The sequence below is a fragment of the Prionailurus bengalensis genome, chromosome A1 (genome assembly GCF_016509475.1).
Source record: "Prionailurus bengalensis isolate Pbe53 chromosome A1, Fcat_Pben_1.1_paternal_pri, whole genome shotgun sequence".
Lineage (NCBI taxonomy): Eukaryota > Metazoa > Chordata > Mammalia > Carnivora > Felidae > Prionailurus > Prionailurus bengalensis.
In genome coordinates, this window is record NC_057343.1 from 158,526,952 (window position 1) to 158,550,339 (window position 23,388).

The window sequence follows — 23,388 nt, forward strand, 5'->3', positions numbered from 1 at the left end:
GTACTAAGAAGAGGTAACCTTCTTCCTCTGAGGGCTGTGGCTGACCTAGTTATATTAAAAGAGAGGAAGGAGAAAGCAGTTTGTACCAATTCACTCAGTGAGGACTAAGAAGGGTAGGTAAAGGGCAACAAAAGCCTACACTTATTTAACCTCCTCCAATGTGCTAACATGCTCTACTTATGAATATTTTGGCTGCCATTTATTATTTTACCTGTCTTAAAATGGGAACAGCCAACACCTTCAAAGTAATTTCTCTAAGTATCTCTATTATTGCTGAAATGCTATTCAGTTTTTTTCCCCTCTAAATATATCTCTTCATCAGATTGGAAGGTAAGTTTTAATAACTAGTCCATAAAAATGATATGGAATTAGTATTTCAGAAATTTAAAAAATTATGCTAATACTATCCCAATCCAGCAATAACAATACTTAAATTAAAAAGGGAATTCAGATAGTCAAAAAGTACAAAGCATACATCCAATGTAATAATGTGGCCTAAGCTTCACCTTGAAAAAAAATAACAGTTAATCATCCCATTAATTATTCTGTTTCCAATTTAGCACCATTGATTTGGCAGCCATTACATAATTAGATTACAGAATAAATAACTTCATGGCAGTTGGCATTAAAAGTGAGGATTCTATAGACAATGTACATGCAAGGACAAAATTGCTTTTATTTTGTTCTCCCTCTGTTCCTCACGATAGGTTTCTAACAGTTTTTGACATGTGAGTAGCCTTTTGCCCACAGCAAGCTTACTGTTGTCCACACATCTGTCCTGTCTCCCGAATCCTTGGGAGGAGGGTCCAGAGAGAGGAGCACTGTGTGAGCAGCACTGGGGTAGATAGGTTTGTCCCACTGTCAATCCTCAAATCAGGGAAATAAAGAATCTTTTGGGGGAAATTTTAAGCTGGAAGGAGTGAGGTCTAATTGGAATATTCTGACTGGGATTTAATTGAAAAATACATTAAGGACACACATGTATGAAAAGGACAGAATTTTTTATTTGCTTATTTTATAAACATTTTTCCTTAAGAATATTTTTCTGGAACATGTTTCAGGTAGTATTAAATGCCTCCAATTTTCAATATAATCTGAGACTGAATACAGGACTGGGTAAGTCTTCTAGGTAGTGACCAAATAAAAAAGTAGATAATCTTATAATAAAATGGAAACTTCAAATATGGAAAAGCAGAGTAGATATTAAGCACTTTGACAAGCAGTGCTGTGTAGTGAAAAAGAGGTGTGGGCTGTGAGCCAGGACCTGAATTCTAAACAGAGCTCTGCCATGAGCTGGCCGTGTGACTTTGGGCAGGCAAGCTGTGCAGCTTCTCTGGGCCTCATTTCTCTCATGCATAAATCAGACCACATGAACTAGCTGGTCCCTAGAGTTCACTTAGGGGTTATGGTTATGTAATTTTAGGAATACCTGAGGAGAAGATGCAGCATCTCTACTAGAACATACAGGAGATTCTGAACGGCTGGTGCTGGCAGCATTCTGAGATGGATTTAGTTTTCTGTAAAGGATACATACATATGTTCCAGTTATGAAGAGAATTTTCAAATGTTCATGATAAAAAGCTTACCCTTGCTTCTCTTTTCCTTCTCAACACTAAAATAACAATAACTAATATTATCACTTACTTGATCGGTTTCAAAGAAGAAAAATTTACCTCGAGAGCACTGACTGTAGTGACCGTCTGTCGATTTCATTGTATCCAGGCCAGTCTTTTTGAAGTTCTTTAAAAACATAATCCTTTAAGGTATACGAGAGGTCCTTAGGATTCAGATTGGCTACCTGGCACATAGTGTGAAAACAGAGCATTAGCCGTTTTTGCTATTTCCTAATCCAAAACAGGCAACATTTTGCATTTACACTGAAAACAACTGTACCAGTTGGCTACAAAGGGACTGCCAGTTTTGCATATGACAGGTCTCAATAAATGCTGTTTGACTTCATTGGGGAATTAAAACTTTATATATGCAGCTAAATATTTTTTCCCTGAACGTCCACCACATGACATTTCTATTCAAACAGCCTACTGAGGCAAAAAGTGGAGGAAGATTTATTTATTTATATATATTTTTTAAGTCAAGTTTTTCTAGTCAAAGGAGTTAGGTTAACAACTTCATTATTTACTTCTGGCCATTAACTCCCGTTACTTGTGAATCACAGTAAAAATCTTTGATCATTTGTATTACGTACAAACCAAACAGTGCCCAAATGTTGGGTTATAAACTTTCCCTTCAGCAATCAGCAGAAATTATCTCCATAAATAGTATCAATTCTGATGCCCTTGTCTGTCATTTCCTTGGCTTGCTAAGCTTGCTTCTTGTAGTTGCCAGATCTCCTGAAGAACCACTTATTCAAAGTCCTTGAAATTCCCGAAAACCAATAAATGGAAACGTACAGCAAAATAACCCCCAAATTACTGTTATTAGTCAGCTAGTTTATTCTCAAGTGTAATCTCTTCTTATTGCTTAACTGCAATTCGTACAGTGTCCAGGCCTAGATTCCATCAACAATACAAATGTACAGATTCAGGTGCCAAAGCAAGAGTCATGTTTAAGGCTGGTGGAAAGGTAATCCTCCAGTTATTTCCTACTGAAATGTTTTTTTGTTTTTTTTTTTTTAAGTTTATTTATTTTGAGAGAGAGAGAGAAAGTGAGCAGGGAGGGACAGAGAAAAAGGGGGACAGAGGATCCAAAGCAGGCTCTGTGCTGACAGCAGACAGCCTGATGTGGGGCTCAAACTTGCAAACTGCGAGACCATGACCTGAGCTGAAGTCAGACACTCAGCCAACCAACTGAGCCACCCAGGTGTCCCAAAAATGCTCTTTTTAATAAACTGACTTCTTTCTGTGTCTTTTTAAAGTACTATCAAATATACTATGATAGTTTATGGTTTTTTTACAGCTTAACATTAATCTAACATTAATACTGTTATAAAGTAGAAAATGGTAGGCTTAAGATTCAAATTTGCAAACAAGATGACACAAAACCAGATTTCTCAAAGTGGAAAAATACAATGCTTAGCTTTTTCCTATTATCCTCAGGACTACAGACTATCCTCAGGTCCTCATAATGGGACCTTCTCCTGCTTTCCTCCTTCTCCCTTTTTGTCTTTTTTGTGCACTCTTCTATATGCTGGAGCGCTTAGGACCTATTGTCTGCCTTGTATTCTTCATTGTCATCATTATTTCATTCAGCCTTAGGGCTTTCTTCTTTGCTTTCTTTCATCTCTACAACAAACATGGGCCTGGAACTCATGACCTTGAGATCAAGAATCCCATGCTCCTCCAACTGAGCTAGCTATAAGGCTTTCAATAGCCAATTGATATACTGCTATCTCCTGATTTATAATTCTACCTCCAATTGTCTCAACACCATGGCCTTATATGTAACTACTAAACATCTATCACTATTGGGTTATGGCTAACAGACATCTCCTGAACAGAAATCCTAGTGCCCCTCCATACACCTGTTCCTTTGCCATCCCTCCCCCTCTCAGTTAATGGTCAGTATCCATTCAGTTGCTCCATTTAGTTGGTCTGGGTTAGAGTGCAGACACTGGCATTTTTTAAAAGCTCCCCAGAAGATTACAATGTGCAGTTAAGATTATGCTCTAGATTCTGCCAAATGATTAACATAAAGACACTCATGTCCCATTTGCTGCTGAATTAAGCATACCTACATTTTAATGTACTTATGTCTATATACATATAAAGAATCACATAACTACTGACATCAATAATACCCTCTGTGTGAATGAATTGCCTCTGCCATCATTTTACATTTTATTGTATAAACTTAGGAGGTAATTTACAACCTCCCTGGAGATTCAGTCACCAGATATTTTGTGATATGTAGCCTGAACCTCCCTCCTTCCCCCCCACCAAAAAAAAATTAAAACACACACACACTCTGACACTCATTCATTCTTTCACCCTGTCTTTTGAGCTCTTAAAACTGCTATGTGACATATGGATTTAAATTAAGTGTTTCCAAAAAGTGTTCAAACAATTTAATAAGATCCTTGAGAATGTCCAAGATACAGTGGGGGTTGATTAACCTAGAATTGGAGATTTTGGCTTTATTCTTTCATAATATTTAGTATCATGACTTGAATGTAAGAGAATAGATGAAAAAATAGACTTAAAAGTGTCATTCTTTGAATAATAAATGAAAACCTATAGGTTTATTTTTTTTTAATGGTGAAATTTAAGAACTGTGGAAATGTTACTGCTTTAGAAAAAAAATTCTTTGATTTGAACAGTAATCAATATTTATGACCCCAAATCAATATGAAAAATATAGCAAGTTATAGTTTGACAAACTAGTGACATCAACAAAATCTACGACCTACTTTAATACTTAAGCTTGTGATTATAAGGTAATTGATCAAAGGTAATACTTTACATATTCATATCCCTTAATAAAGACAACTGAATGATCTCAGCACACTCACTGACAAAAAAAGGTAGAGTAAAAAGCATGCAGGGCAAGACACATTTGAAACTATTTAGTAGGCAAACATATTCTAGCTTATACAAACCAAAGACTGATAAGAATAAACCGTACAACTTCACCTATATAACAATAAAAATTACAGCAGTACTTTAGTGACCCAAGACCAAAATCAGCCAACAAAAACTTCTTACCTTTTTGGGGTGCCCAGGTGGCTCTGTCAGTTAGGCATCTGACTCTTGATTTTGGCTCAGGTCATGATCTCACACTTCATGAGTTCAAGCCCCGCACTGGGCTCTGCGCTGCCAGTGCTGAGTCTACTTGAGATTTTCTCTCTCTCCCCTGCATGTGCATTCCCTCTCTCTCTCTCTCTCTCTCTCAAAAATAAATACGCTTAAAAAAACTTCTTTTATAATGGAATTTCAGAGCAAAATTTGTTTAACCCAAATGAAGATAATGACTTGAAACTTGATTTTTAAAGCTTTTTTTTGGCTTCTAGCTTATAAGACCTACTATAAATGACCACATTTCAATGAGCTTTTCATTAGGTGTTTAAAACAAGATGGCTTAATATTCAAGAGTTATAATTCATATACCATTGATCAAAATGATACTGAAATTTCTCTACCTTAAATAATACTAACAACAAGCCTTCTGAAATGAACTTCTCAACAAGAAGGTGCACAGAAGGAACTCTCTCCGCATGTCTCACCTGTTGCAGAATTGCTCCAAGGGAGTTCTTGTCTTTCTGATTGACACCATCTTTCTGCAGTCGAGCCAGGAGCTCCGGTTTCTTGTAAGCCTTCAGTGCCAGTAAGTGAATCACCCTGTCCCTATATGGACGCTGAGAAACACTGCTGCCTCCGTGAGTCTTTCGAATCGTATTTGCAGGATTCATGGGGGTTGACCGTTTCCTCTCAGGCACTGCATCTGAAACAGCTTGAGGCGCTTTCCGAATTTGCACTCTTTTCCCTAAAGTCCAGTGGAAATGACATTGTTACACATTTATGGGTAAGATTATAATGAGCATCTCAGTTTCCTCAACTCTGATTCAGGTACTTCTTCATTTCTGGAGGGAATTATAGGCCACTTTGTTTCAGTTTTTACATTAAAGAGATATGCAAACAGAAAGCTTTTTGAATAAATGGCCTAAGATTATGGATTTGAAATTGTCTTGATAGAAGCATTTATTGGAATAAATATGTATATAGAATCATTCTGTCCATTTAGCTACATATGGATATTAGTGACACAAACTGTAGCAAGTGGTTGGGAATATTAAGGTTGTAGGTAGTTCATGTTAAGTGCAAATAAAGTAATTTCCATGCTTACCCATGCTATTTACTGACCTTATATGTACATATTATACGTCATTTCTTTGGCAGAAATGAATATAACAAATGTGAAATGTGAGCAATACCTGTTGTATCTCACTAAGAACACAGTTTTGGCTGAGCTGAAAAATTATCTTAATCTCACAGATTCAGGGACCACAAAGAGGGCAGTCAGACATAATTTGGGGTTAACATTCACAAGGGCAACCACAAGACATACTCCTTTTCAATAGGCCATAACAAATTTTAGGAGTCAAAAGACAAAACCAAAACCAACAAAAAATCTCAGAGGGCCAGACAAGCAGATACCTCCTCTGCAGGGCTGAAGCTACACAGGTGAATTAGAGGAATGGAAAATGGTAAAACTGAGGCCTTCCCATCATTCCTGCCAGGCGACTGCCATTTGGTAATTAACCCACTTTCTGCTTAAACTTAACACTGAGAAGTGGCAAATGTTTCCTTCTAGAAAAACAAAACCTGGTAACAATTCCTTGTTGAAGAAAAAATTAGAATTAAACTGCTGTGTAAGACCCTCATTTTATCATTTTTGAGGTGGACTCTTATAGCACCTTTCATATACTCTGAACCTCCAACTCTATGCCATGTGGTTGGGGGGCGGATATTAATAACATATAATGTAGGACAACTGCATTAGGAACAAGACTAGCAACTAGAAACAGCAGATAAGCAAAAGCAGTCTCTTAAGTGCTGCAGTCTGGGGTGAAAACAGCTTAATGGAGCAAGAGCAGTACTGATAGTAACTCTGTCCATGCAGGGGTCCTGAGGCCTGGCCAGAGGGGCTGTTAGTTTGACACAATCCTACGTAGAATAGAGGAGAAAGGGTGAATGATCTCACTGGCTTTTGTATTTCCCTACTGCCTGGACATAACAAATTGTAAATATCAGATCAAAATATTGCACAACAAGAGAACTCAACATTAAAGGAGCACTACTCAGTGATAAGAAAAGCTATTAACGTGCAATTAGAGTTTTGGAGATAGATTTAGATTTGGTTTCTGTATTTTTCTTAGAGATAGATCAATGTCAGATGGGCAGGGAGCTAATATTTATCATGAACCAATTATGTGGTGGGGGAGCACTATATTAAGACCTTTACACTCATTAGATCTCACAATACAGTAACCTGATGAAACAGGCATGGTCCCACTCACAGATGAGAAAACTGAGACTTTCAATGGGATAAGCTCAAACGGTAAAGTGCTCACTTAACATGTGGAAGGTTCTGTTATTAATTAGTACCTAAGTTTTCCTACATGTACTTCTTTGTGGGAAAGGCATTATGAACAAATGCCCAATGTCTGCCATTGTTTCATCTTAGGCTGTAAACTCCATATGGGCAGGGCTGTGGCTGCTTTGTCCACTAGCAGACCTTGATTCAGTATTTGATGACTAGCAAAATGTCAATGTGAATGACAGCAAGAGAGCAAGTAGACAGCAGAGAAGCCGGAATCAATGCGGTCTGTATTTTCCCACACTGCCAGGATGTTAGCATATGAAGACACACTAAAATTTCTAAAACAGCAAACATAAACCTTCCAATCTACCACTTCTTAGTTATAATCGTATTAACAAACACTACTGTTCCTCTAAATTTGAATAGGAATTTGTGGGGAAAAAAATCCAGGGTCACAAAAGTTTAGGAAGTGCTATAAATCCCACACTCCTACCCTACCCTTTGTAACCTGTTTAGCTTATACTTCACCAAACAAAGCTGACTATGGAGCCCTGCCCACCACTCTTCTCTGGGGAGGTGAGTGGACAGAGAATGTTTTTTAGCTGGGCTCACACACACCATGATTGGTCATTTAGAATGAATTCAAGCCAGCAAGGAAGGCAAATAAAAACAAAAAGTGACAGTACTACCAGTGTTTTCCAGGCTGCCCTACCTCCTCTGTATGTCTGACCCACCTCTGATCCTCAGTCTCCAGAAAGCCCCAAGGTCTCCTGAGTTTGCCCCTGCCCCTCCCTGAAGTAAGCATAGGGCAGACAAATACGGGAGGCTCTCTAAGAGGAGCATGGGTATGATGTTTGACCAAAAATTTGAATCTGGTCTGGGATAAGACAGCAGTGGAGTCTCACCTGGGGCCTAATGCTAGGCTGTCACTGGTACATGAATCTCCTACCCCTAGTACACTCACTTCACCTTTATCTCATTTTTCCTTTATTTATTTTTTACTTGTTATTTTTTTTAATGTAAGCTTTATGCCCAAAATGGGACTTGAACCCAGGACCTTGAGATCAAGTGTTCCATGGTCTACTGACTGAGCCAGCCAGATGCCCTGTTTTCCCTTTGAACAGCCACTTGTGGGGTAATCCATTTCTTTTAAATGCTAAAAGAACAACAGAGCCACACTAGGCTACTGAGTTTCACACAAAGACTGCCGCCCCATCAATCTGTGCCTATTTAACCAGGAAGGAGTCCTCTAGTTCAAGGTAGGACAGGCTACAGATGAAGAAAACATCAGTACTCTAAGTAGTTACAGAATTGAGATGCTAAAAAGAAAAGCAAGAAAATGTCAGTTCAAAGTGGACAGAAGAAAGGCTTTATTTCTTTACATTTGCTTCAGAAAAGCTCTTTTAATAAAGCCCATGGGAGAACTTAATTCTCTTCCCAGACCCAACTGCTAATCAATTCCCTAGGCTCCTTATATAAACAGCAGCAGTGGGTCTGATAGAGTTGGGTAATCTGGGACTACATCTGAACTCCTTGTTTCATAACAAGGAGTCTACTTCTAACTTCTCCATTTAATATGAGATGGTGAAAGTATTTATCCCTTTGTCTAACGGCTGTGAGTAAACAATCTGAAAGGAAGGTGTTAAAATAGTACATCAGAAAGAGAGCAGGGACTGCCATCTTCTGTAGTTGTTTTTCTGTTCTGTGGAACCTGATCAGAAGCCCTGGCAACATGGACCCAATGCTTTAAAAACACTGGCAGGACCTTGATGACGGGGTGACTGTCATGGTTAAATACATAAGCCAATGCAATGGAAACCATCTCCACATTTGGCATTTATGATCACTTCTTCCAAAGGTTTATTATTCAAATATATATTCGTAATGGTCAAAAATGTTATAATTACAAAGGACTTTCGATGTTATCCAGTTCAAATACCCCTTATCTAATAACTGAGAAAATTAAGGTCCACAGATGTTAAATGATTTGTCGAAGGTCATTCAAACATGTACTACATCATCAAAAATAAGCAGGATGAGGCAGAAGTTGGGAAAATTGGAAAAAGAATCCTAGAAATTAGATTGGTTGGGTTATTTTATAAACCTAAATAAGTATTAGCATGTATTACCAATTTACAATTCAATAACATTTCAGAATTTAGGTACAAGTCAGTGAGCAGACTTATTAGTAAAATGGAAGCAGTGATTAGTAGTTTTGTTTTTTTTAAACAAAGGGAAAGGATTATGACAACACAACAATGCTCACCACTGATATAAATGTCATGACTAGAAGTGGAAATATTCTGAAGAAATACTAATGATGTTTTCTAGGTTAAAGCCTCTCCTGCTCCTCTCCAGGCAAAATAGATTTTGGTTTTGCTCAGTCTACAAGAGGGTCGCAAAAGCTTATATTTTTGGGTGACTAGGCCAGGTGACCCCTAGGGGCATTCTTCACCCTCTCACACTGAGCTTGTGGCCCAATTCAGCTGCCAGAGGCCTGTCCTGGCACTGTGCCACCACAGCCCCTCAATGAGACTAGCATTATTCCTATTTGTCCTCCACCCAGGCTGACGCTGTTGAAAGAAGCCTTGTTCTGCAGGTACTTCTAAGGTGGCAGAGGTGAGCTTCTGGTATCATTTTATATGATATATTCAATTATGAACTAAAGGAAATAACACAACGTGTTAAGAGGCCAAACCCGTATTTGATATTTGTTGATTCTAACTATGCGATACGTAAAATGGAGAGGCAATGATAACTTCCCTTATGGGGTGATTTTGAGATCTAGATGAGTAACTACATGTAAAGTGCTAACCAGTGTCTTTGCATAGCAAGTACTCCGTAAGTACTGGGTACTGTTAGTATTGAAGGGTGAATGACGAGCATTCCAAAGTAATGAATGAGTCAGTTTGGAGGTACTGAAAAAGGCAGGAAGACACAAACTGAGCTGCCTAAAAGAAAGAAACATGGTAAAGGACTAGCAATGAATAAGATTAAAAGAAAAAGGTCAAAATATACCATAACAAAGAAGAGTAAAAATTTAAAAAGTTTTGAATTCTGAGGTGAGGAAATGGAGGCAGTGCAGAGGAGAGCAATAAAAATAATTAAAGAGTTGGGATACAGGCCATCTTAAGAAAAGTTAAAAGGAGCTGGGGTTATTTGACCCAGAGAGTAAAAAGCTGAGAAGGTTAATGACAAGATTTAAGACCAGAGAAGAACACTGTACTGTGCTGGTGGGCCACCGGGGCACCGAGGACAAGCAGAGTGGAGCACGTAGGCTGGCAGATATCACTACAGGGCTCTGTGGGGCAAACATATGTGTGTGCAGAGGGAGGCCAGCTTGTCTGAGAATGGCATGGATGTAATCTGGTTCAAATTTAAGCTTAGGTAACCTCAAATTTTATGTAGTCACTCCTAAAAAATGTATGTAAGTTATCTGTAATGCCTATAAGAAACCCTGCAAGTTCTAAAATTCCTTGAAGGGTATGGTTTATGTGATTTTACATGTTGAAAATTCTGCTGTGTAACATGCTGTGCAGATAAACTGTATCTGACCCTATCAAAACAAACAAACACACAAACAGAGGGGACACCCAAGGATAATTCTATGGAAAGGTACAATCACTGCTTATTTGCAGACTTTGGAACAAATCAAGGTAAAGTTTTTCAGCTAGTTCCATTGAGAGGGGAAAAAAAGTCATTTTGATGGCTTCAGTCTTCTTTTCCTTTGTCAAACACACCAATTTGTCTCACTATTTATAAATGGTGGTATTGGACAGAGTGGAAAAATATTTCACAGTTTGTACTTAAGTGTGCCAGATTGTGTGTGTTTTTAAAACAATTTAAGATTTAGCCTACTACAGAGAAAGTTAATTAAGTTACTTGTGAGCACAAAGAGAAAGAAAGGAAGTTGGAAGTTGTTACCTCACTCAGCAGGAAAGGGAAGGTGAAAAATCTCACTGCTGGTAACTTAGTGGGTTGGGAATGGGCCCCTTGGGTACAGATACCTGGGGAATCCATGAATTGTTGTTAAACCAAACTAAATGTATCTAAGCTAAGCACCAAGTCCCAAGAGCACTGGCTGTGTTCCAAAGAAATACTTATTAAAGACACCAGTGGAGCTTCTCAAAGCTGAATGTACTGTAGCTGGGTCAGCAATGGGAAAATGCAGAAGTAAAATTAAACCAAACCATGGAAAGATGTTAATTAAATAATTTGGTTATTCAAGAGACTCTTTTTGTGTGCACTTACATTTCCAAATTAATATTCTTTCATCATTTATGTATGGTGACTTATGTCATTAAACTGACCAAAGCCTCAAAAAGCTCTTCTTCACTCCTGATAATTCTCCCTATTACTGTTAATAGTCACTGTCAATCAACTCTTTAAAATTGTTAGGGTCACTGCTCATAAAGGAGAGATTCATCTTACTGGTCTGGTCCTACTTCCCTTCATTCTGATGGATATTTGTGTGAGCTGATGATAAAGATGATGGGGCTGGGGCAGACTCTTAATTAATGGATACCTGAGGATGAGAATCCATAAACGGCATCACAACTGAGGTACCAAAAAGGCATCACCCTAATGCTTTGCTATAAGCACATTTTATATTTTGCAATAAAAATTCCTTGTGCAAAAGATCCTCTGAAATTCTACCAATGGATTTTACTGTAAAAATAACCCTACAATGCAAAACAAGACCTATACTGTCCATCACTGAAATGACATCACCCAGTGTCAAAGAAAACACAATGGTACCACTATTATAACCTCAAAAGTAACATGGCCAAATCCCAGTATTGTGAAATAATAACAAACAGCTAACAAAGGATTCAGGATTTTCTACCTGTTGAACTTACTATCAGTGTAAAGAGAAGAGATGATTTTTGACCATGTTATTTAAAATGTTCTAGAAACGAATTCTATGTTAAAATTAAATTAATATTACCAGTATTTACCTACAGTGGTCTTGAATTATTCCAATAATTCAATGAGAAGGAGAACGATATCTATACAAACCTACATATGGTCCACCGGGTTTGATAACTTTTGTGCTTCGGTTGCGGGATTCCTCCTCTGCCTGGGTCATTCTTTCTCGTGTCATCTGATACGAGTCATTCGTTGCACACACTGTAATTTTATCTTGTATGAATCCCAGGCAATTGAGCTGGGAGGCTCCAGAGCTGTCAAGTAAGACAGTGGCTTTGTTAGAGACATCCCTCATTTTGCACACTAAAAGCAAGTGAGAGCTGTATAACCCTAAAATCAGCAGCCCAAATAATAGCTTTGCAATCTGGAAATAACTAATATTAATAACTTAAGATGTTGAAATTTAAAATATTTAAATTTCTCTCCTTCATTTCATATCACTTTTTTTTTTCATAATCTGAATAGAACAGGTAAAATGAACTCTTAGAGACCAAATCTGTAAAATTCTGAAAAAACATTAGTATTTATGTTGAAGACCAGAGTCTCAATGAGCACTGTAGTTCTGTCATTTTTTAAAAAAATTATCTACCACTGATACGAAAAATGTTTAGTTTACCCCTATAGGAACCATAATATGCATGCTTTAGAACTAACTAGAAGACACAGACCTACTGTAATGCTTTTTATTTTCAGTAAGATAACTAATTTTAAGACCAAAATATTGTTCAACACTGGGATTTCTTATTAGCCCAAAGATCCTAAACATTTGTATCCTTCATATTTACCATTTTGTTAAATCTCTATAGAAGATGACTTATTTGTATGGCAAATATTGAAGAACATTCTGGACAAGAGGCTTTTGCAAATATTTTTTTGAAAACTTTTATTTAAAAAATCATGCATATTGGGGCGCCTGGGTGGCGCAGTCGGTTAAGCGTCCGACTTCAGCCACGTCACGATCTCGCGGTCCGTGAGTTCGAGCCCCGCGTCGGGCTCTGGGCTGATGGCTCAGAGCCTGGAGCCTGTTTCCGATTCTGTGTCTCCCTCTCTCTCTGCCCCTCCCCCATTCATGCTCTGTCTCTCTCTGTCCCAAAAATAAATAAACGTTGAAAAAAAAAATTAAAAAAAAAAAAAGAAAAAAAAATCATGCATATTAACACTGGCCTAGAAGATGGCTCTGTTTCAAAGTATTATGGCGAAATTAGGGGATCATGGTTAACAGTTATACTGGTATTTTAAAAAGAAATTGCTATGGCCTTAAAACAGACTGGAATATAGAAGTAATAAAAATGTCACTATAGCTCTGATAGTCTATTTCCAAACTTACTTGGAAGCAGATTTGTTATGATGTCAAGAAATAGGATTAATAAAATTTTTATAAATTGCGAGTAACTGTACAAATGCTATTTAAAAAAACAAAACAAAACAGTTCCTTCATCTCATAAATATTTTTTAGGCAGGGACTGCATGCCAGGCAATGTGTGAGGGACAGAAAGAGACAGAGACTAAGACAGATGTGGTCCCTCCTTCAAGGAGCTCTCTAATGAGTGACAAGGATGAGCACACTAGAAATTATGACACAGTGTGATAGATGCTGGGATGGGGGCGGGGTGGGGGGAGAGACAGGGAACCCCAGGAAGGTACTTCATCAGGATTGTGGGCAAGGTGGAGGCTTTCAAAAGGAAGTGATGCCTTTAGAAAGGAGGGGGAGGGGCAGGGAGGACAGAAGTTTTCTGGGAGTATAACCAACCTGTGCAGGGCCAGGGGGAAGTGTGGAGGAAGTTTTCAGTTTGGCCAAAGGGAGTTGGAAAGGACAATTAGAGATGAGTCTGAAGAGGGCATGAGAAGTACATCATATAGGGCTTTGGAGGTCATGGCATAGATTTTGGATTTTATTCCAAGAAAACCAGAGGCTGAAATCAGGGGAGAGAAAATATCTCATTTGTACTGTAAAAAGATCAATCTGGATGAAGAACAGATTGGGAGGTAGGGGGCACAAAAGTGAATGCAGGAGACCAGTTAGAAGTCTACTGAAGGATTACTGGCAAGAAGTGAGAACTTGAACCAGTGTAGGGCAGTGTGAATGCAGAACAGTAAAGAGAGTCCAGACAGTGAGGAGAAGCAGAATTGACAGGATTTGATAAGTGATTAGCCACAGGTAGAGACAGAAGTTAAAGATCATACCTAGGCTACTAGGTGTGTGGAGCTGCTATTTATTGAGGCACTGGGGTAGAGCTACAAGAGAGAAAATGAGTTCAGTGTTGGACATGATGACTTTGAAGAAATAAGGCGAGGTCTCAGGAGGGAACCAACTGTGAAGAACACTAACACTTAAAATAATCAAGAGGAAGATGAAAAGATGACCACAGGAGGCTGAAAAAGTATAACTGAAGAGGTAGAGGGAAACTCTAAGAACAGTGTGTCATGGAAGCCATTGGAATAGCATGTTTCAAGAACCAGAGTGGTCTACAGTGTAACATACTGGCAATGAGTCTAGAACAATAGGAACCAATAAGCATCCAATAGATTCTTCTCCAGTGGTCAAGGCCCTGTTGGGGGGTGCATGTTTCCACTGAATGGTGTGGAATGAAGTCAGATTTCAGGTACACAGTGAGTGGGAGGGTGGTTGTTTTTGCTCTTATTTTCTTTTTTATGAGACAGACTTGTACATGTCTGAATGCTGAAAGACCAGTGAAGGGAAGGGAAGGAGGGAGGAAGGTTTAACTCTCAGAGAAAGTGGGAAGAAGAAGAAGTGAGAAGAAAAACTACAGTATGAAGATCTGGTGACAGGAAGTTTGGATTTCAACATCTCCCACCAAATAATGTAAGTAATTTACACAGTGAGAATAAGCTGAACCTACTGCCAATCATGATGAAGTTACAGCTTATACCAAGTAAGAACCAGATCATTACATGAAAACACAGTAGAGCTAAACCCTGCAGGCAAGAAGGGGTACTCTCTTGTAGAACTGTCCACTCATCCCTTTTCAACTGAGCTACCTTAAAAGTTTAAATACTTTGACATACGCATGTAAACATTCCTAGAGTCTTTCTCTAGCCTAGCTCACTGTTTCCTGTAATAGAGTGTGTATTACTGTTCAAGAGGCCTGTGAATGGAGAGATTTAAGGAATTTTTTAAAGGTAATTTTGACTTTGGGATTTCCTCATTTTAGATATGATTAAAGTGAGGTTCAAGGAGATGTAAAAACAAAGAAAGAAGATTAGTTAGTATCTATTTTGTGAACATCTACTTATAGCATTTAGTTTGAGCTCAGCCAGCATAGTAAGACTAGAAAAGGGGTATAAGGAAGCCTCTGCCCTAGAGGAGGCTGCACAACTACAAGAGAGACAAGATTCATGGGAAAAATAAAAATTCAATTCAACAGAAAAGGTGGAACAAAATTATAAAAAAGTTTGCTTGCCAGGGTGAGAACTGAAAGCTTCAGTGCTTTTGTTTTCATAGTGGCAAATTTCAATTTATACCCATAGAAGACCATTTTATAAAGCACCTTAAACACTTTCATAGTTGGATCATACTTTATAAAACACATTTGGATCATACTAATGTATTTGACCCAATTTTCTCACAATAACTGTTTCATTTCTCTTGCTGCATCATGTAGCATTTTGTAAGTGACTTTAACTCAATTCTCCAAACAAGCAAGGTAGAAATAAATACACAGGGTATTTATGATCTGAGGGAGAAACCATATTACCTATGATCCTATCACTGGTTTTGAAGAGGGGATTGTTGCTCAGAATTCCTAATGGGACATTTAGCTGAATTTGAGGTCAACGTGTTCTTACTATAATAAAATTCTCTAAAGATGAGCATAATAGGTGATAGCACCACCATTAGAAATCAGTGCGCCTTATGATATGTAAAGGACACTGGACCAGGAGAACCCAGTTCTCATTCAGCCTTGTCATCAACTAACCACCTGTCTAACTGTAAAATCGTCATCTGTGGAATGAAGGGGCTGAACTATACAATCACTCAGGGCCCTCATACGTGATGCTTCTGTCATCTTTTACAATGCTGTCCTGTAGCACTTTCTGCAATGTTGACAATGTTCTGTATCTGTGCTGTCTACTATGATAGCCACGAGCCATGTGGCTATTGAGTTATAATATGTGGTAAATGTGAACAAAGAACTAAAATGTCGATTTTATTTCATTTTTATAAATTGAAATGTAAATAGCTACATACAGCCAGTAGCTATCACAGTGGACAGTAAAGAAAGATCTAGATAATTTGTAATATATACAATTTATACCAAAGAATATATGTTTGAGGTGGGCAACTTTTATATAGCAAAATTAACATATACTCAGGGAAAATAGCATATTAAGATAGAATAGAAAGTTATTTAGTACCCTAAATGGGAAGAGAAATTTAGAACTCTTTCAGTGAAGTGTCTTATTTTGTATCTCTGACTCCCATGCTCCCCTGGAACACAGCTTTCTTTTCCTCTCTCCCACGCACAGCAAGCGCTTACACAGTTTCAAGTACTGCACAGAGGAGAGATAGGCATGGATGATGTCCTGGGGCACTTTGGGCCAATTTCAATGTTCTCGGGATGTTGCGGGTTCTAAGGCCTTGTCTTTATCCATGGGCAGAACAAACTCCCCCTCCTCAAGGGGCACATTCTTTAATCAGAAACAACCATAGCAAAGAAGAGTCAAACAAGTAGCTTATTGTTTACAGAAGACCTGAGTAGATAAGGGTTCCATGGTACCCTGGGATATATATGGGTATATATTCTTGTCTTCCTCCCTGCCCCCCCCCCCTTTTTAATTAGAAGTGACTGCTATCCTGGGGTTAATTTCTAGTTTCCATTATGTTGCAGCATAAAAAAGTTTGAAAATCTATCTTAAAACAAGGCTTGTGCAGGCAAGAAAGAAAGGGATATGTATTTTTTTCCCCTCCTTTACCCTTGAATGTTACTATAAGCCACTCTTATTTAAATACAGTGAATACAAACTTTAAAAAAATGCTTAAACTTGTTTTGAATTAAAAAATGTTTTATAAAAAATCTATACCTTAAAAAATCCCTGAGAGCAAGAATCTTAAAATTTTTATGACTGTATCCACAGTGACAAATGTAATTTGTAGCACATAGGTGCTCAATATTTCTTAATAAATGAGCTCTATAATTCAATTCAATAAACATTTATGGAATGGCTATTATAGATTTTATTGTTTAATTAAAAAAAAAAAAAAAAACCTCTCAAAGAAAAAGTATTCTCCCTTCAGCATACCTTGACATGTACTTACCTGGAAAATGTTTGCTGGATGCAGTCAAAACTGCCCTGAGGGTTGTCCTTACCCACATTTGACAAATAGAAGTTAAAGGTATGCACTTCATTGGGGGGGTCATTTTTAGGGATTTTGACAAGCTAAAGTGAGGGAAAAAGAGAAACACCTCAAATTACAAATTTGACATACCATTATCTGATGACTGACTTAACTGTTTTCAAGTGACATCCATTTTATAGGCAAGCCCTCTTGAGCATTTAAATTCATAGCATTTAAATCACCAAATCATTGAAGGAATCTAGCAAGTATGCCTATAACTCACCACACTCTTATTTCCATTTTTCTACCCTTAAGTATCAGTAATCACTTCTGCTCAATAGTTTAAAAGGAACCATCTTCATTTCAAACTAGCAAATGATTACAGTTCACAAGAAACAGTTATTAGTGAATTTGCTAAAAAGCTCTTCCTCTTTTGTGCTACAGGTTCTGTCTGGCTGGCATGCCTCCCTGCTGAATATCTTCTAGATATTTAAATAGTCTCTGAGACAGAATCTATATTTCACTCTTTACCCTCTTATTATATGCACTTTTAACTTTAATTCTTGCTTCTTTGAGTAACATTTTTGAAGAATAACTAGCAGTGTAAGGTGAATGCCATAATTACATTCATACCAAAATGCAGATGGACGTTTCTCCTTGCCCTAAGATTCTCTTACTCATCCTCATGTTTACTGAACAGGGTCGGCAGCCTGGAGAGATGCTTCTGTAGGGCACTCCAAAGCTGAGCCCCACACAACACTGTGGAAAAGGCAAATGTTTTTATGCTCTTACTCAAGGTCTAATTTCTCTATTAGACGAGAAGCCCAATTAAGTGAAGGGATGGGGTTGCTCTAGATCAGTGCACCCCTGTATTAGGAATATCATCCTGGTACATGGTAGGACCTCAATAATCATCTGTGAACAAATGAACTGAAAACTTCTGTCTTTCAAATGCTCCACCCTTTCCAGCTCCTAAGACCTTTCTTACCTTGGTTTTGCAGGGGCTACCATGGTGTTAAGTGATAATTATAAAAAGGATTCGTTGGTAAGAATTAGTAAAATATGACTTCTTGTTCTCCAGCCCCCAAATACACAGGGTTGTAGCAATTTAGTAGAAAAGTTGGGGGTGGGGGGAGGAGGAAATGCTTTTCAATTCTCATTCTTTTCCCCCAAGTTTCCATTATAGTAGATTAAGACTCAGAACTAACTGGCTGCCAGGGAGATAGATAGAGGAGAGAGTATTCATGAATGTGCTAGAAAGATAAACATGTATAACTTCTGCTTGGCTCTGGAGGACACTGACACTGCAGGCAACTCTGACTTCCTCGCTCTAAAAGACTGATAACTTTTGACCGACAGAAAAGAACCTGGAGGTAACAATTCCAACCCTCATGCTACCAAAAAAAAAAAAAAAAGTAAAGAAAGGTAAGAAGGGAGATAATTTGTAGTGTCTAGTGCATAGTAGATATGCAATAAATGTTTGTTGAAGGAATGAATGAACGGCAATAAATAAGTCAAAGAAGGGGTGCCTGGGTGGCTCAGTCGGTTGAACATCTGACTTTGGTTCAGGTCATGATCTCATGGTTCTCGGGTTCGAGCCCCAGGTGCTGACAGCTCGGAGCCTAGAGCCTGTTTCGGATTCTGTGTCTCCCTCACTCTGCCCTCCCCAGCTCACACTTGGTCTCTCTCTCTCTCTTTCAAAAATAAATAAACATTAAAAAAAAAAAAAGTCAAAGAAAAACATCTTGACAGATGGGGATTCAGAATACTATGTAAAGTCTGAGAGGCCAAATTTTACCAAAGATTTTGAGTACTACATAATAGTACTCCATAGAGCCTCCATCATCCATGAATTTCAACTATCTTTGACTCCTTATTATAAATTAGTTCCAGTTGCTAGGGTAATAAGCTTCTACATTTATTATCTACTCTATAAATTATACCTTTTTGGGTCCCTAAAGTTACTTTTATTTCTCAAAATTTCCCCTAGTTCTAAAATGTTGGAACCTGGTGAGCAAGTCTTAAATCTAATGTTTTACTTCTTAATCCTATAGAGGTGTGGGAGAGCAGGAGTCAGTGGAAAGCTGTGTGAGACACAAGGGAACAAAAAGTCTGTCCTCAGGCTAGTGTAACAGCATTCACTGATGTCTGTCTGCTTTTATTTTTTGAGGAACTGCAGGGCTGTTCTCTGCTGGGATAGAGAAGGAATGTGTGCTGTAGCTAAAGCCTCCTTAAAGGCCTAGGAGAGGAGGACAGGTAAAGAAGGTGTGAACACTTGAATGGAATGCCTTCTCCAGCTGTTAATTACTTAACTTCCATTCCCCTTCCCTGTTAACCCTCACAGAGATGTGCAGAACCTGGCTGGGGACACTGTCACAGTGGCCGTAGGCTCATCTCAAGGCTGTGGTTTCGCTTTAGGTCTAAGGTCTTCGTTCCTGTGCAGCTCAGGTCTAGAAATGCAGGAGTACTTCACCCAGCAAAGTATGGAAGTTTGTCCCTTTGGGGAGATTCTAAATTGCACAGTTTTTTCTATTTTTCAAGAGTGACTAGACTTTTTACTCAAATTCTACAAATGTTCAGTATTCTTCCACTAAAAATGTTTTACCTTAATTAAGGAAGTCCTTAAGCGCAGACACCTATGAAACACAGCATTTTAGGAAAGCCCTTAACAAACCTTTTTATTACTTAAACATAGGGTTTTCCTTTCTCATCCTCTAAACCACGATTCTTCTTAAGTAACACTTAACACTTTTTAAGGTAAAAAATGATCTATATATTAAAATTTTTTTTTTATTTTTAAAAAAAATTTTTTTCAACGTTTTTTATTTATTTTTGGGACAGAGAAAGACAGAGCATGAACGGGGGAGGGGCAGAGAGAGAGGGAGACACAGAATAGGAAACAGGCTCCAGGCTCTGAGCCATCAGCCCAGAGCCCGACGCGGGGCTCGAACTCCCGGACCGAGAGATCGTGACCTGGCTGAAGTCGGTCGCTTAACCGACTGCGCCACCCAGGCGCCCCTAAAATTTTTTTTTTAACACACACAGTGTCTTGTGTAAATCTGGAAGGTTCAATAACAAAAAAAAAAAAAAAAAAATCTCATATGGATCAATTACTGTGTACACCACTCAAAATATTAGGGTCTGGCTTGATGGTGGGCACAGAAGGCTTTCATATTCTCTTTCTTTAAAAGTTTCTTGAATAGAAAAAAAACCCTATAGTCATTTAAAAAATATAAACAGAATAGGAAAGAATCAGATTAAAAAGAAAAGCATACACAACCCGTGCTATACATTCATTGAAGATTTTGGAAGCGTGTATTACGCATATATCAGAATAGTTGCTCCCAACAAGGTAAAATTTTGCCCTCTGGAAACATATGGTCTGGGTTGGTGCTACTGGTACCTCCTGGAGGGGAGCAACATTGTCTGACACCCTACAGTGGACAGGATAGCCCCTACAACAAAGAATTACCCAGTCTAAAATGTCAGTATGGCTAAAGGTGAGAAATTATGGATTAGAATTCTCAGTGACTTTTGATTAATGAAGTAGAAGGAAAAATAGTATCTTAAAAAAATAAAAGTTCCTAATCAAATGGCGGGGGCCATTTTAACTTATTTGAAACACCATTTTTTAAAAATTCTGATCAGAAGACAACGAAAGGCAAATAAGTGCACCTGAGCCATATTTAAAGTATATTTAGTTAAAGAATGAAGATTTAAGTACCTACTGCAAATTAATTTCTGCAACTTCTTCTAAACATCATGAAGCCAAGCATGTCAAACAAACAAGTCTTTTTAAAAAATATTTATTTAGAAAGAGAGCATGCGTGCGTGTGCACACATACACACACACATGCGCGAGTGGGGAAGGGGCAGAGAAAGAAAGAATCTCAAGCAGGGTCCATGCTCACAGCACGGAGCATGATGCGGGGCTCGAACCCATGACCCTGGGACCATGACCTAAACTAAAATCAAGAGTCAGACGCCCGAATGACTGAGCTACCCAGGCACCCCAGATTAGCAAAAGTCCTAATGGGAGTTATTAAAACAAACAAAAAAGTACTTTTGGAATGCCTACTTTATTATTTTATTCAATGTTTATTTTTGAAAGAGTGCAAGCAGGGGAGAGGTGGAAAGAAAAAGAGGGACAGAAAATCTGAAGTAGGCTCTACACTGACAGCAGACAGCTTGATGTGTGGCTTGAACTCAGGAATCATGAGATCACGACCTGAGCCAAAGTTGGACACTCAACTGACTGAGTGACCCAGGCACCCCTGGAATGCCTACTTTAGGTATCAGTAAAAAAAAAAAGAAAAAAAAAGAAGTTCTTACAAAGAGATAATAATTTACTAAGAACCCTCAAAATGTGAAAGGATAGCTTTGGAATAAAGAAAATGAATCTCTGTAGTGATGGTCTCTGACAATTCTGTTCCCCTAGTAAGTTCCAAAACCTTCGCTGGCAATCAATAACGCTTAGAAAAGACTGGTATAGTTTTCAACTTTGTTTCAGAAAAACAAAACAAAGACTTATCTGGAGAGTGTTTGTAGTCCCTACCATTCCTCCTTATTCATACATATATCACACATGTAGATAACATTCTCAGGCTGCTAATTACCAGAGACAAGCAAGCTTTGTCATCAGTTCTTTGTAAGAAAGGGAGCATGATGGAGAATGACAGAGATTCTCAACAATCTCTCCTAACCACTATTCCACTCTGTGGGTGTGTTTCTAAGTGAGCACTGTGCAGATGGGGGCAGGGGCAGGTCTCTGGGCAAATCACATTCACTTTGGGACTGGGCTACCATCATAGGAAAAGAAATACTGATATCTGACTTAGAAACCATCTTGGAAGAACATCCCATTGTGTGATAGGAACTTCTCAGTTTTAATTATAGTATTTTAAGCTTTTCCTACACATCAGTGAGAATGCCATCATATTTAGGGACACATTGGGTCTATTTGAAATTTTTAGCTAAATGCCTTAAGAATGAAATACTACTTAATAAGTATCAAAGACTATGATTACAAACAGTTACTTATTCAAGATGAAGAATATAAAAATATACCATCATTTTCTGGGCAATTGGAAAAGTAGATTCTAATTTTCATTCCAAAAATGAGGGGCTGAAAATCAAAGGCTTGGGACCACAGTCCATAGCCCTCCTTCCAAACTCCAGTCTGTCTCTGATAAAAAGCTACACAGAAAGTTTCAGGAAACTTTCAGACATTTATAATTTACATAAACACTGTATACCAAGATGTATAAGTCAAAACTTCTAATTATTCTGAGATACAAGCTCAGACATATAGCAATGGAATACTGTCTAGAAGGTCATTTCAACATCAAGTCACAGACCTCCTATTTACATAAAGACTACAACAACAGTAGCACAATCTGCACACTGCTGCAAATTACTCATACAGACATGCTAACATCTGCTTAAAAGCCATTCATACCTTTACTGCAGAGGTTTCTTACCCTTAAGTCAAACACTACCTACTTGATACTGGACTGAGGTACATGCCAGATTAAAAATGGGACCATCAAGGGTTTTTGTTGTTGTTGTTGTTTTTTGTTTGTTTGGGTTTTTTTTTGGTATTCATTTAAAATGAATGCTTTGTTCTTTTGTGGGTATTAAAAAATGATTAAAGTTACAGACTTTTTGAATTTTCATATCCAACCTTTTCTGCTAAAGTGATTAGAAAAGCTCGGTAAGATGCTCATGAGCCAGCAGTAACACACTTGGATATGACAGCTCTTGGTCCTTAAAGGAAACCTATAGTTCTGGCAGGGCTTTGAAATAAGTTAGTTGAATTTCTTCATTTTAGAGATTAGGAAAACAGAGACTCAGTGATTACTCAAGATTATGACTATTTAAAATTGTAACCCTTGTACTCCTGACCCCCTGATCCTGCTCCATGTTTGCCTAAAACACTTGGTGACTGTACTACTTACAGATTATGTTTATTGTCTTTCTCCCCGACCAGAAAATAATCCTTGGAAGGACAGAGCCTTCTGTTTTTTTTCCCTGAATATATCACCAACATCTCAAACAGTGACTACCACAAAGTAGTCGCTCCATACATGTTTGTTGAATGAATGAAAATGCTGATTAATGTGTGAGCCAGGACTAGAACTGAAGTATCTGCTTTCTTTTCACCA

The 23,388-nt window shown here is 38.2% G+C and overlaps 1 protein-coding gene across 1 annotated transcript in view; it reads right to left on the reverse strand.

The window, feature by feature from the left end:
* Positions 1 to 23,388, reverse strand: part of ELL2 (elongation factor for RNA polymerase II 2) — a 73,834-nt gene that overhangs the window by 13,055 nt on the left and 37,391 nt on the right. The window contains exons 3-7 of the mRNA XM_043594022.1: positions 17,204 to 17,325; positions 12,016 to 12,179; positions 5,180 to 5,439; positions 1,674 to 1,798; positions 1,430 to 1,517 (exon numbers count right to left, since the gene is read on the reverse strand). Of these exons, the coding sequence (XP_043449957.1) occupies positions 1,430 to 1,517; positions 1,674 to 1,798; positions 5,180 to 5,439; positions 12,016 to 12,179; positions 17,204 to 17,325 (759 nt within the window). The remainder of the gene's footprint in view (positions 1 to 1,429; positions 1,518 to 1,673; positions 1,799 to 5,179; positions 5,440 to 12,015; positions 12,180 to 17,203; positions 17,326 to 23,388) is intronic.